The 15,554-nt window shown below is 37.2% G+C and overlaps 1 protein-coding gene across 8 annotated transcripts in view; it reads right to left on the minus strand.

Moving 5' to 3' along the window:
• PUS7L (pseudouridine synthase 7 like) overlaps positions 1–15,554 on the minus strand; it is a 133,197-nt gene that overhangs the window by 89,454 nt on the left and 28,189 nt on the right. For 5 of the 8 annotated variants that reach the window (XM_030822671.1, XM_030822670.1, XM_030822668.1 and 2 more), the window contains exon 9: positions 14,782–15,022. In XM_030822671.1, the coding sequence (XP_030678531.1) occupies positions 14,782–15,022 (241 nt within the window). Of the gene's footprint in view, positions 1–12,919; positions 15,023–15,554 lie in introns of those variants that run through there. The other 3 variants (XM_030822672.1, XM_012510573.2, XM_030822673.1) reach the window with 3 other exon arrangements.

The following is a 15,554-nucleotide window of genomic DNA, read 5'->3' on the forward strand; positions in this document are numbered from 1 at the left end:
AATGTAGGTGCACAACACATAGTCTATTCAGTGTTCCCAAGGGAAAAATAAATTACCTTCAGGTTAATGTGTATAAAGTATATATGAAACATAAATGAATTTTGTTTAGACTTAGGTCCCAACTCTGAGAGTATCTCATTATACATGTACAAATATTCCAAAATCCAAACATATCTGAAATCTGAAACTTTTAGTCCCAAACATTTTAGATAAGGGGTATTCAACCTGTATTTGTGAAGCAGCTGTAACAAAGGGTATGTACTGTGGAGTACTGACAGATGCCACTTGAAGATTTAGGGCCATACTTGCAGGTGTAAATGTGCTATGTTGAGGGGTTTGGACTGTTACTACATAGGCACTGGGAAGCTTCTGAAATGTTCTATGGCCCCCAAACAATGGCAGGATCACATTTCTACTTTTTGGACAATAATTGACAATAGTAAACAAGATTGACTGACTAGAGTGAGAAATGAAGCCCACCCAGTTAGAACATCATTATAATCATCAAAATAAAGAAGACATAAAAAATAGTCATCAAATTTTCCAATGCACTGGGAGAATGCTCTTACAACTTAGAATAACTGCTTCCCAGATTTGCTATTGCCTCCTAAATGTGAAAATTACATTATTATTTACATAGAATAAGAATGTATTTGATTCCTTTGTAATATTTTATATAAAAATAAATGTTTCCTTTTGAAAATCATATGCAGAAAGTGGAGCCAAGATGGCCGAATAGGAGCAGCTCCGGTCTACAGCTCGCAGCATGAGTGATGCAATAGACCGGTGATTTCTGCATTTCCATCTGAGGTACCGGATTCATCTCACTAGGGAGTGCCAAACAGTGGGTGCAGGACAGTCAGTGCAGTGCACCATACGGGAGCAGAAGCAGGGTGAGGCATTGCCTCACTCGGGAAGCACAAGGGGTCAGGGATTTCCCTTTCCTAGTCAAAGAAAGGGGTGACAGATGCCACCTGGAAAATGGGTCACTCCCACCCTAATACTGTGCTTTTCCAACGGGCTTGGAAAACGGCACACCAGGAGACTGTGTCCCACACCTGGATACGAGGGTGCTACGCCCACGGAGTCTCACTGATTGCTAGCACAGCAGTCTGAGACCAAACTGCAAGGTGGCAGCGAGGCTGGGGGAGGGGCGCACGCCATTGCCCAGGCATGCTTAGGTAAACAAAGCAGCCAGGAAGCTCGAACTGCGTGAAGCCCACCACAGCTCAAGGAGGCCTGCCTGCCTCTGTAGGCTCCACCTCTGGGGACAGGGCACAGACAAACAAAAATTCAGCAGGAACCTCTGCAGACTTAAATGCCCCTGTCTGACAGATTTGAAGAGAGTAGTGGTTCTCCCAGCACGCAGCTGGAGATCTGAGAACAGGCAGACTGCCACCTAAAGTGGGACCCTGACCCCTGAGCAGCCTAACTGGGAGGCACCCCCCAGTAGGGACAGACTGACAACTCACTCAGCCAGGTACTCCTCTGAGACAAAACTTCCACAGGAATGATCAGACAGCTGAATTTGCGGTTCACGAAAATCCGCTGTTCTGCAGCCACCGCTGCTGACACCCAGGCAAACAGGGTCTGGAGTGGACCTCTAGAAAAATCCAACAGACCTGCAGCTGAGGGTCCTGTCTGGTAGAAGGAAAACTAACAAACAGAAAGCACACCCACACCAAAAACCCATCTGTACATCACCATCATCAAAGATCAAAAGTAGAAAAAACTACAAAGATGGGGAGAAAACAGAGCAGAAAAACTGGAAACTCTAAAAAGCAGAGTGCCTCTCCTCCTCCAAAGGAACGCAGTTCCTCACCAGCAATGGAACAAAGCTGGATGGAGAATGACTTTGACGAGTTGAGAGAAGAAGGCTTCAGACAATCAAACTACTCTGAGCTACAGGAGGAAATTCTAACCAATGGCAAAGAAGTTAAAAACTTTGAAAAAAAATTAGACAAATGTTTAACTAAAATAACCAACGCAGAGAAGTGCTTAAAGGAGCTGATGGAGCTGAAAGCCAAGGCTCGAGAACTACATGAAGACTGTAGAAGCCTCAGTAGCCGATGCGATCAACTGGAAGAAAGGGTATCGCTGATGGAAGATGAAATGAATGAAATGAAGCGAGAAGGGAAGTTCAGAGAAAAAAGAATAAAAAGAAACTAACAAAGCCTCCAAGAAATATGGGACTATGTGAAAAGACCAAACCTACATCTGATTGGTGTACCTGAAAGTGACGGGGAGAATGGAACCAAGTTGGAAAACACTCTGCAAGATATTATCCAGGAGAACTTCCCCAATCTAGCAAGGCAGGCTAACATTCAGATTCAGGAAATACAGAGAACACCACCAAGATACTCCTCGAGAAGAGCAACTCCAAGACACATAATTGTCAGATTCACCAAAGTTGAAATGAAGGAAAAAATGCTAAGGGCGGCCAGAGAGAAAGGTCGGGTTACCCACAAAGGGAAGCCCATCAGACTAACAGCTGATCTCTCGACAGAAACTCTACAAGCCAGAAGAGAGTGGCGGCCAATATTCAACATTCTTAAAGAAAAGAATTTTCAACCCAGAATTTCATATCCAGCCAAACTAAGCTTCATAAGTGAAAGAGAAATAAAATACTTTACAGACAAGCAAATGCTGAGTGATTTTGTCACCACCAGGCCTTCCCTAAAAGAGCTCCTGAAGGAAGCACTAAACATGGAAAGGAACAACCGGTACCAGCCACTGCAGAAACATGCCAAATTGTAAAGACCATCGAGGCTAGGAAGAAACTGCATCAACTAACGAGCAAAATAACCAGCTAACATCATAATGACAGGATCAAATTCACACATAACAATATTAACTTTAAATGTAAATGGGCTAAATGCTCCAATTAAAAGACACAGACTGGCAAATTGGATAAGGAGTCAAGACCCATCAGTGTGCTGTATTCAGGAAACCCATCTCACATGCAGAGACACACATAGACTCAAAATAAAGGGATGGAGGAAGATCTATCAAGCAAATGGAAAACAAAAAAAGGCAGGAGTTGCAATCCTACTCTCTGATAAAATAGACTTTAAACCAACAAAGATCAAAAGAGACAAAGAAGGCCATTACATAATGGTAAAGGGATCAATTCAACAAGAAGAGCTAACTATCCTAAATATATATGCACCCAATACAGGAGCACCCAGATTCATAAAGCAAGTCCTCAGTGACCTACAAAGAGATTTAGACTCCCACACAATAATAATGGGAGATTTTAACACCCCACTGTCAACATTAGACAGATCAACGAGACAGAAAGTTAACAAGGATACCCAGGAATTGAACTCAGCTCTGCACCAAGTGGACCTAATAGACATCTACAAAACTCTCTACCCCAAATCAACAGAATATACATTTTTTTCAGCACCACACCACACCTATTCCAAAATTAACGACATGGTTGGAAGTAAAGCTCTCCTCAGCAAATGTAAAAGAACAGAAATTATAACAAACTGTCTCTCAGACCACAGTGCAATCAAACTAGAACTCAGGATTAAGAAACTCACTCAGAAGCACTCAACTACATGGAAACTGAACAACCTGCTCCTGAATGACTACTGGCTACATAACGAAATGAAGGCGGAAACAAAAATGTTCTTTGAAACCAACGAGAACAAAGACACAACATACCAGAATCTCTGGGACATATTCAAAGCAGTGTGTAGAGGGAAATTTATAGCACTAAATGCCCACAGGAGAAAGCAGGAAAGATCCAAAATTGACACCCTAACATCACAATTAAAAGAACTAGAAAAGCAAGAGCAAACACATTCAAAAGCTAGCAGAAGGCAAGAAATAACTAAAATCAGAGCAGAACTAAAGGAAATAGAGACACAAAAAACCCTTCAAAAAATTAATGAATCCAGGAGCTGGTTTTTTTGAAAAGATCAACAAAATTGATAGACTGCTAGCAAGACTAATAAAGAAGAAAAGAGAGAAGAATCAAATAGACTCAATAAAAAATGATAAAGGGGATATCACCACCGATCCCACAGAAACACAATCTACCATCAGAGAATACTACAAACACCTCTATGCAAATAAACTAGAAAATCTAGAAGAAATGGATAAATTCCTCGACAAATACACCCTCCCAAGACTAAACCAGGAAGAAGTTGAATCTCTGAATAGACCAATAACAGGCTCTGAAATTGTGGCAATAATCAATAGCTTACCAACCAAAAAGAGTCCAGGACCTGACGGATTCAGAGCCGAATTCTACCAGAGGTACAAGGAGGAACTGGTACCATTCCTTCTGAAACTATTCCAATCAATAGAAAAGAGGGAATCCTCCCTAACACATTTTATGAGGCCAGCATCATCCTGATACCAAAGCCTGGCAGAGACAAGCAAAAAAGAGAATTTCAGACCAATATCCTTGATGAACATTGATGCAAAAATCCTCAATAAAATACTGGCAAACCGAATCCAGCAGCACATCAAAAAGCTTATCCACCATGATCAAGTGGGCTTCATCCCTGGGATGCAAGGCTGGTTCAACATACGCAAATCAATAAATGTAATCCAGCATATAAACAGAACCAAAGACAAAAACCACATGATTATCTCAATAGATGCAGAAAAGGCCCTTGACAAAATTCAACAACGCTTCATGCTAAAAACTCTCAATAAATTAGGTATTGATGGGACGTATCTCAAAATAATAAGAGCTATCTATGACAAACCCACAGCCAATATCATACTGAATGGGCAAAAACTGGAAGCATTCCCTTTGAAAACTGGCACGAGACAGGGATGCCCTCTCTCACCACTCCTATTCAACATAGTGTTGGAAGTTCTAGCCAAGGCAATCAGGCAGGAGAAGGAAATAAAGGGTATTCAATTAGGAAAAGAGGAAGTCAAATTGTCCCTGTTTGCAGATGACATGATTGTATATCTAGAAAACCCCATTGTCTCAGCCCAAAATCTCCTCAAGCTGATAAGCAACTTCAGCAAAGTCTCAGGATACAAAATCAATGTACAAAAATCGCAAGTATTCTTGTACACCAATAACAGACAAACAGAGAGCCAAATCATGAGTGAACTCCCATTCACAATTGCTTCAGAGAGAATCAAATACCTAGGAATCCAACTTACAAGGGATGTGAAGGACCTCTTCAAGGAGAACTACAAACCACTGCTCAATGAAATAAAAGAGGATACAAACAAATGGAAGAACATTCCATGCTCATGGGTTGGAAGAATCAATATCATGAAAATGGCCACACTGCCCAAGGTAATTTATAGATTCAATGCCATCCCCATCAAGCTACCAATGACTTTCTTCACAGAATTGGAAAAAACTACTTTAAAGTTCATATGGAACCAAAAAAGAGCCCGCATCGCCAAGTCAATCCTAAGCCAAAAGAACAAAGCTGGAGGCATCATGCTACCTGACTTCAAACTATACTACAAGGCTACAGTAACCAAAAGAGCATGGTACTGGTACCAAAACAGAGACATAAATCAATGGAACAGAACAGAGCCCTCAGAAATAATGCCACATATCTACAACTATCTGATCTTTGACCTAACTGACAAAAACAAGCAATGGGGAAAGGATTCCCTATTTAATAAATGGTGCTGGGAAAACTGGCTAGCCATATGCAGAAAGCTGAAACTGGATCCCTTCCTTATACCTTATACAAAAATTAATTCAAGATGGATTAAAGACTTACATGTTAGACCTAAAACCATAAAAACCCTAGAAGAAAACCTAGGCAATACCATTCAGGACATAGGCATGGGCAAGGACTTCATGTCTAAAACATCAAGAGCAATGGCAACAAAAGCCAAAATTGACAAATGGGATCTAATTAAACTAAAGAGCTTCTGTACAGCAAAAGAAACTACCATCAGAGTGAACAGGCCACCTACAGAATGGGAGAAAATTTTTGCAACCTACTCATCTGACAAAGGGCTAATATCCAGAATCTACAATGAACTCAAACAAATTTACAAGAAAAAAACAAACAACCCCATCAAAAAGTGGGCAAAGGACATGAACAGACACTTCTCAAAAGAAGACATTTATGCAGCCAAAAAACACATGCAAAAATGCTCATCATCACTGGCCATCAGAGAAATGCAAATCAAAGCCACAATGAGATCCCATCTTACACCAGTCAGAATGGCGATCATTAAAAAGTCAGGAAACAACAGGTGCTGGAGAGGATGTGGAGAAATAGGAACACTTTTACACTGTTGGTGGGACTGTAAACTAGTTCAACCATTGTGGAAGTCAGTGTGGCGATTCCTCAGGGATCTAGAACTAGAAATACCATCTGACCCAGCCATCCCATTACTGGGTATATGCCCAAAGGACTATAAATCATGCTGCTATAAAGACACATGCCCACGTATGTTTATTGCGGCACTATTCACAATAGCAAAGACTTGGAACCAACCCAAATGTCCAACAATGATAGACTGGATTAAGAAAATGTGGCACATATACACCAAGGAATACTATGCAGCCATAAAAAATGATGAGTTCATGTCCTTTGTAGAAACATGGATGAAACTGGAAACCATCATTCTCAGTAAACTATCGCAAGGACAAAAAACCAAACAGCGGATGTTCTCACTCATAGGTGGGAATTGAACAATGAGAACACATGGACACAGGAAGGGGAACATCACACTCCGGGGACTGTTGTGGGGTGGGGGAGGGGGGGAGGGATAGCATTAGGAGATATACCTAATGCTAAATGATGAGTTAATGGGTGCAGCACATCAACATGGCACATGGATACATATGTAACAAACCTGCACATTGTGCACATGTACCCTAAAACTTAAAGTATAATAATAATAATAATAAAATTTTTACATGCAAAAAAAAGAAAATCATATGCAAAAAAATTCATTTTATTATAACCTATCATTTACTTTATTATAAGGGAATTATAAAGGTTATAGAAAAATATCCATCTTCCCTTTTTAGAAAAGAACACTAGTCCTTTATGTTCCCCTGCCCCAGGGGAGGCATTGGAAAACAATGATCAGCTCAGATTAAAACCATATTGTACTGAAAAACTCAGAATCCTGACTTAACTAGTCTAAGGAAATGCCAGTAAGGCTTGTTAGAAAAGGGAGGCTTGGTATAAAAGCATAAAGAATTGAGTTCAACCCCCTCCACTCTTCACCCTATCCTGCTGCCCAAACTCCCTTACTTAAGGAGTGACCAGCTCTTTGATGTCTTCTCTTTTAAAATAACCAAATAGCTCTTGTTTTGACTCCATGGCTAAACTCCATCCTTGCAACAGGAGTTTTATTTCTACATTGGTAGTTGAGTTTCTAACAAAAAAGACAATTTAATATATCTTATATTTTGCAATATGTTCTAAAGACTAAATTTAAATAATTTCATGGCTATCCTGACTTCTTTCCATAGTAAAATTTTTCTTTTCTAAGAGACGGCCTATGTACACAGGCAGAGTAAATTAACTCCTGCCTCAAAGTTGCTGAGAAAATGAATTGCTTAAGAAGATTAGCGTCATTTTCTTTACTTAGAGGTATTCTTGACAACCCATACTGAAATTACACAAGATTAACTCCATTAACACCATTTCCCATTCTTTAAACTAGTAGCTTTTTAGAAAGCAGCATTTAGACTGAATAGTTCAAAGCATATTTTAAGAGATCTCGAGATGCTTAGAAATGCTCAATAAGTATCATTTAAGGATTTAGAATGGAGTGCTGAGAGGTCAAGTAACATATTATTGGTCATACAGTGAGCTGTAAGTGAAATGAAAAGATGCTGCTTGTTTTTCTCTTTGCCATTTAGTCTGCATATTCCATTTGCAAGAGGCATTTCAAATCAAATGAAAACTTAAGGGATATTAACACTGTTAATCCCTCAAAGAAAGGGATATTATTTATTTTTGTCTTTCCCATAGCATTTTGTAGAGTACCTTTCACTTATTCAAATATTTGTTGGTTATTATGCCATATATTTGATATTACTTTGTGGCCTATTAAATATACATAAATCAGAGGGCTTAGAAAAACAGATTAAAACAGTACTGTGAGACAGAATCTTTCTGAAACTAGAAAGCAAAATCTATTAACACAGACCCTAAACTTTAAACTAGTTATCCTAGCTGCCATTGGTGCCATTAAAATGTACAATGCATAAAAATCTCTCTCTCTCAAAATGTTGTCTTGAGCCACCAAAACCATTCCAAACAAATGCAATCATAACCCATTAATTCCCTTAAATTTCCCTCTTTGATCTTTATGTAATCTTCAGTGTTTTTAACTGCAAAATAATACACAAATATACTCATGTTTGAAATTCAAACATCAAAAGTAAATGGAGGAAAAAAGTCCTGTTTTCCTACCTCCCCATATCTTCCTCCAACCTCTTTTCCTACCCTTACATTAATGTAAAAAACTTTGCATTAAATTATATATAGTTTCATTTTCTTTTTGTTCTCTTAAAGATTGCTCCCAGGTAGAAAATGTTAAGGAACATTGACCTACGCAGCTCTTAAAGATCCTAATTTGAATGAACTACTAAATCCCCAGATTTAGAAATAGTTGTTTCTACTACTACAAAAAAAAAAACCTCTAAAAATACGAATTGTAATTACTTTATGCTAAGACTAAGTCAGATCAGACCTCAATGGAAAGTCACTAACCATTTTATTATAAAAATTTTATCAGGGAGCATAGTAAAGTAATACTAACTGTAATAATACCAGCTGAAATTTACTGAGAATTTGCTAGGCACCAGACATTGTTCTTAGTGTTTCATAAGACTTGCTAAAATCAACTCTCAATCAGTAAAATTTTAAGATATAGCATGTGATCATCAATGCCTCTGCACATAATGTCTCAAATTTGTATGTATTTCATAAGTTTGTTTGATGCAATACTATCCTGGACTGAAAAATGATAACTAACAGTACTTCAAGTCCGAGAATTCTACAACAGAATCAGTGGGTTACTAAAGTCGCATATTAAAGCAGTGGTAGAGCCCATCTCTGATTTCGGGGACTCTCAACTGTACCAGTATATTTCTCATACTCTAATCATTCATGTATTGGTATCATAATTTCTGCTATGTCTATACCGTTATTTATTTAATACCTTTAAATTGATTCTACCTCTTTAAAATTAAATTTAGTTTTAAAGGAAACATAATACCATCACATAAACAGGAAGCCAGAATTGATTGCCATAAATAAAAGGGAAGATAAATTCAATAAAACAATGCAATCCTATTACATTCTAGCTACATATTATATTGTTGCATGCTCATGTTTCTGAGCCTGAGGTCTGCATAGTTGGCTAGAAAGGTAAATCAGCAAATGTTGATATATGTAAATAGTATCAATCAGCTTTCTCCATCCTTAAACAGAATGATTGATGCGAGGACTGAAAGTGTATTGAAAAAGAACAAGTTTCTCACTATGCTTTTTCAATGATATTTGTGCCAGGTACCATCTAAAACACCTCCTATGATCTATAATGATTTTACATATTATTATGATACAAATCCCAAAATACTTTGGGAAAACTCCAAAATGATTTGGGGATTTCCTGAAGGGATCCCCTTTACTTTATATTTTGGTCTCAGAATCTCAAAAGGTATCTTGTCTCTCCCAAGATATGCCCCAATATGCCTATTAAGTCAATGGCAAGTAATATCAAGTTGGTAGAAATGGAAGTTATATTTTAATTTTTAGTTTAGTTTTTTTTTTTTTTTTTTTTGAGGCAGAACCTCGCTCTGTCACCCAGGCTGGGCAATCTCGGCTCACTGCAACCTCCACCTCCGGGGTTCAAGCGATTCTCCAGCCTCAGCCTCCCAAGTAGCCCAGCTAATTTTTGTATTTTTAGTAGAGACAGGGTTTCAGCATCTTGGCCAGGCTGGTCTTGAACTCCTGACCTCGTGATCCACTCGTCTTGGCCTCCCAAAGCGTTGGGATTACAGGCGTGAGCCACCGTGCCTGGCCGAAATGGAAGTTATCATCCAAAAACTTGTTCTCAGAAGGCAAATGTTAGGTAGATGAAAACAGTACTGATTTAGGAAGCATAATCAAGCTCAACCACATGCTATTTTGTTTGACCTTGATTAGGTCAGTAAACTACTCAGGTATGTTTCCAATCTGCAAAATAAGGGAAGATAATACCTCCACACAGGGTGGGAATATGGATTAAAGTGTGACATACTGACATAATAGATACTCAGAAAATGTTAGTTAAATCAAAAGTTACATGACTTTCAGTTTTTTTAAATTCACAGAAAAAATCAAGGTGTTTTAATCTTAATATTAATAAAAGACCTCAATTTGTTTCACCTAACCGACTCCCAGGCACTACTGCTAGCTCAGCTTCAAACAATCTTGGCAATTAAAACTAATTCAAAAATAACAAAGAGGGAGGCATCACACTACCTGACATCAAGCCAAACTACAAGGCTATAAGCAACCAAAACAGCATGGTATTGGTACAAAAACAGACACATAGACGAATGGAACAGGTTAGAGAACCCAGAAATAAAGGCCACACACCTACAGCTACTTGATTTTTGTTAAAGTCAACAATAACAAGCAATGGGGAAAGGACTCCCTATTTAATAAATGGTGCTGGGATAACTGGTTAGCCACATCCTGAGGATTGAAACTGAACCCCTTCTTTTTACCATATACAAAAATCAACTCAAGATGGGTTAACAACGTAAATGTAAAACCTAAAACTATAAAAACCCTAGAAGAAAACCTAGGAAATACCATTCTGGACAAAAGACCTAACAAAGATATCATGACAAAGACTCCAAAAGCAACTGGAACAAAGCCAATAATTGACAAGTGAAGGCTGGGCATGGTGGCTCACGCCTGTAATCCTAGCACTTTCTGAGGCAGAGGTGGGTAGATCACTTGAGGTCAAGAGTTTGAGACCAGCCTGGCCAATATGGTGAAACTCCGTCTCTAATAAAAATACAAAAATTAGCCAGGTGTCATAGTGGCCACCTGTAATCCCAGCTACTTGAGAGGCTGGGGCAGGAGAATGGCTTGAACCCAGGAGGTGGAGGTTGCAGTGAGCCGAGATTGCACCACTGCACTCCAGCCTGGGTGACAGAAGGAAACTCCATCTAAAAAAAAAAAAAAAATTGACAAGTGGGACCTAATTAAACTAAATAGCTTCTGCACAGCCAAAGAAATTATCAAGAGAGTAAACTGACAATCTACAGAATGGGAGAGAATATTTTCAAAGTATGCATGAACAAAGGTCTGATATCCAGAATCTATGAAGAACTTAACAAGCAAAAAATAATCCCATTAAAAACGGAAGAAAGGACATGAACAGACACTTCTCAAAAGAAGACATCCATGGGCCAAAAGCATATGAAAAAATGCTGAACATCACTAATCATTAGGGAAATGCAAATCAAAACCACAATGAGATTCCATCTCACACCAGTCAGAATGGCTGTTATTAAAAAGTCAAAAAATAACAGATGTTGGGGAGGCTGCAGAGAAAAGGGAATGCTATACACTGCTGATGGGAATATAAATTAGTTCAGCCCCTGTGGAAAGCAGTTTGAAGATTTCTCAAAGAACTTAAAGCAGACATACCATTTGACCCAGCAATCCCATTATTGGTTATATACCCAAAGGAATATAAATTGTTCTACCATAAAGACCATGCACACATATGTTCATTACAGCACTATTGACAATAGCAAAGACATGGAACCAACCTAGATGCCCATTACAGTGGACTGGATAAAGAAAATATAGTACATATACACCAGCTAATACTACACAGTCATAAGAAAGAACAAAATAATGTCTTTCCAGCAACATGGATGTAGCTGGAGGCCATTATTGTAAGCAAATTAATGCAGGAACAGAAAACCAAATACCAAATGTTCTTACTCATAAGTGGGAGCTGAACTTTGAGTACACTTGGACTCTAAGAAGGGAACAATAGGCACCAGGGCCTACTTGAGGGTGGAGGGTGGGAGAAAGATGAGGATAGAAAAACAACCTATCAGGTACTATGCTCATTATCTGGGTGATTAAATAATTTGTTTGCCAAACTCCCACAAAATGCAATTTACCCATGTAACAAACCTGCACATGTACCCCCAAACCTAAAATAAAAGTTGGAAGAAAAAATAAAAATAAAACAAAACTTTGGAAATGGGGTTATAGAAGGTCAGCAAAGGGTGGGTTTGAGATGTTTGGGTAGGTTAAGTGGGCATTTTGATGACATAGCTTCTCCTTCGGCATGTTTAATTGACATGTGATGTTTAACGGACATCCTTGCAGTTTAAGAAGACACTTTAAAAATAAATTATCTCCTAATAATGATGTGAAGAAAAAAAAAAATCCAAAGATCATGCTTATGAAGGTCTGAAATGTCCCAGCAAAACTGCAAAAACCTAAGTGACTAGTCATCAGTTGGTCCAAAGCATACTATTAATAATAAAAGTCCTTAAACAAAAAAAATTCAACATGGCATCTTATTGGCATATAAAATAATATTCCACATGAATGATATCTCAATACATTTTATGGTGATGAAATAAACTTAGTGATCCTTTATACACTGCTGAAGTATTTACTAAATAAATAAATAAATGTCTAAAATTATAGTGCCATCTGCAGGCAAAGAAAGTAAAATCAATGATATATTTTCATGCTTTCGTATTTTCTGATTGCTATTCAAAACTTAAAAACTAGGATTTAATAATGTATATAACTCATTTTATGATTACATTTATAGGATACAATTTATCATATAAAATAAAACATTTTTTCTAAATTTTTTTTACTACCTAATAGAGCATCACTTCATTCTCAATATAACATTAAAATGATGGCAGTAATCCAAAGAAAATCAATGGTACTACAATATCCAATTTTGTGTATTGAGAATTATTTATTGCCAAAACATATAACAAAAAAACTTTTTAGTATTAAAAAAATCCAAATACCCCATCATCTTAACAGGAAGGCATTTTCATTTATTTGCTTTCCTCTTCCAAACTTGCATCTGCAGACACTTATTTAACAATAACTAAGTGCCAGGCACTTTTTAAAGCTGCTTTACATATATTAACTTAGAAAATTCTCACAGTAATCCTGTGAGGTAGGCAATGTTAACATGCCCATTTTACAGATGTTGAAACTGAAGCCCATGAGTTTAAATAACTTTCCCAAGGCTGCAGTGCTATACGTGGCAGTGCCAGGGTTCAAACTGGGTTAGTTTGTCTCCAATATCTGTGCTTTTAATCACTATGCTAACATGTCTCTTATTTGTGAAAGATGAATTCAGAGTATTATTGCAGTTGTAATACATGTGTTCTACTTTTAGGGGGCAACATTTTCTCATGAAACTAAATTGTTCATTGCTTTTTAAAATAACTACATATTTTACCATCAAGTTGATACATATCATTTTACTTACTTTAGTTATGTAATGCTGGACTTTGAAAACTGTTTTTAGTGTCTTTAATTGTATATGAAAATATTGCAATAAGCAAATTTTGCATTGCATATAGCTTCTCTTCCTTCTTTTGGATTTTATTTCCTTATGCTAACATTTCCCAAAATGGTTAAACTGGCTTAAGTATATATATCACATTACTGATATATAATGCTCCATACTGCTTTTTAAATTTCATCATTATATCTTACCAACAATGAAAGAAATGCTCAGATCTTCCTAAATCAATAGATGTCTACATGCCAGTCATTCCTCCCCCACCCACCCCCATATTTAACTGATATAAAATGGTGAAGGATGATTTATAATGTGCGATAGTTCAACCAACCAAAATTAAAATTTTCAAATGGGCACAATGTTTTATTCCTCCAGCAACAAAAAATGTGGAGATAATTCTATTATTTGTCATTTATGAAGTTGTAATTGTCTTGATTCTATCAGTAACCACACACAAAAAAATCAACAACATACTCAAAGTCACTAGTAAGTATCAGAGCTAGAATCTAAGAATGAATCTGTCTGACTCTAACACCTGTTTTAGATACTATGAAAAAATTACCAATGGTCAAGAGGGTGAGCGTATGCCAAGATATAAAAATTGGATGAGAAATTTTATTTCAATCTTCATCAAAGATTATTTGTCTCACAAAGAGGTAATAACTACTCTGGGGTACCTATCACAAACAGAGGTATGGCATTTCCCTTGTATATTGTTCTGATCAATAATTTCAAAAATAGGAAAGGAGGACAATAATAATTAGCAAAATGCTTCATCTATCTTTCTCTCCAACATTTGCTTCACTGCAATCTAATTTTACCAGTGTTCTAAGCAAGGAGCTAGAGGATATGAATATTCACAACTTTTTTTCTTAAATGTTATCTTGCAGTATTATATATATTCCTAATGGTTTTAAAAGATTGTAACTTTATGACACAGAATAAAGGTCACTGAAACATATAATAGAAAAAAAAACACAGGCTTTGGGGTCACATGGACCTTAAATTTGGACCCTGACACTTACATGTCCCCTATAAAATTACAGTATCAAATCCTAACTTCTCAGGATGCTGTGAAAATTAAAAGAGATAACAATTATGAAGCTCCTAACACATGGAAGGTGCTTAAGATATTTTAGCCCCCTTTCCTTCAAAGAGTGACATATATATGATTATACCAAGGGTATCAGTTTTAAACGTCATGCTTCATTATTTCCTTCAGACAAACGGTAGCATAGCATGAAGCATCAAGATCAAAAGAGATCAAAAGAGACAAACCTGTTTCATCAATGTGGGAACCTTTAGTTTTGACATCAATGTCATGGTCTTCCATTAGTTGGTATGAGAGATTACGGGGATGTTTCAAAATCTGTCTATAGCATCCTGGTACATTCAGTTTCAGAGTAGGTACTTTAAACCTACATGTCTGTAGTCCATCTCTGCTAAGTATGTCATGGTACCACTGCCCTACTTTGTTCTTTGGGTACTGAATATTGTATCCAAGTATTGGAAGAACCACCTGTGAAAGAAAAGAGGGAAAAAATATGAAAATAGCCTTCAAAAAGATACATGATCATCTTTTTAATGTACTTTTATGACTGGGACCTGGATTTGTAAAAATAGTCTCAGAATATAAACATCACAATCAGCCTAAAACATGCTTTAAATAATATGCTATGATATTTTTATGCTGCCAAAGAAAATAGCTAACTAAAATCAAGGACTCACAATAACTAAGGTAACCAACTCAAATCAGATATTATTAAACAATCCACTACTTAAGAAGTTTAGGTACACTTAATTAGCTGATAAAGACTTAATCTCTATAAAATAAAGCATGTACTTTCTGTGACACAAAGAGTAACCTCTACTGCTCAATCACATTACCGGTATTTTGGCGGACAGTTTTAAATTTTCTTATTTCTTCCAGAACAAGAAAACAAACACATAGCAACACATTCAATGTTTATTTTCTTAGCTGCTTGTGAGTAAACACTGCATTTTGTGGGGTATTCTTCCTTTGCTGGTGTCTTCTAGACAGTTTTCTTGAA

This window comes from Nomascus leucogenys, chromosome 11 (genome assembly GCF_006542625.1).
Source record: "Nomascus leucogenys isolate Asia chromosome 11, Asia_NLE_v1, whole genome shotgun sequence".
Taxonomy (NCBI): Eukaryota; Metazoa; Chordata; class Mammalia; order Primates; family Hylobatidae; genus Nomascus; species Nomascus leucogenys.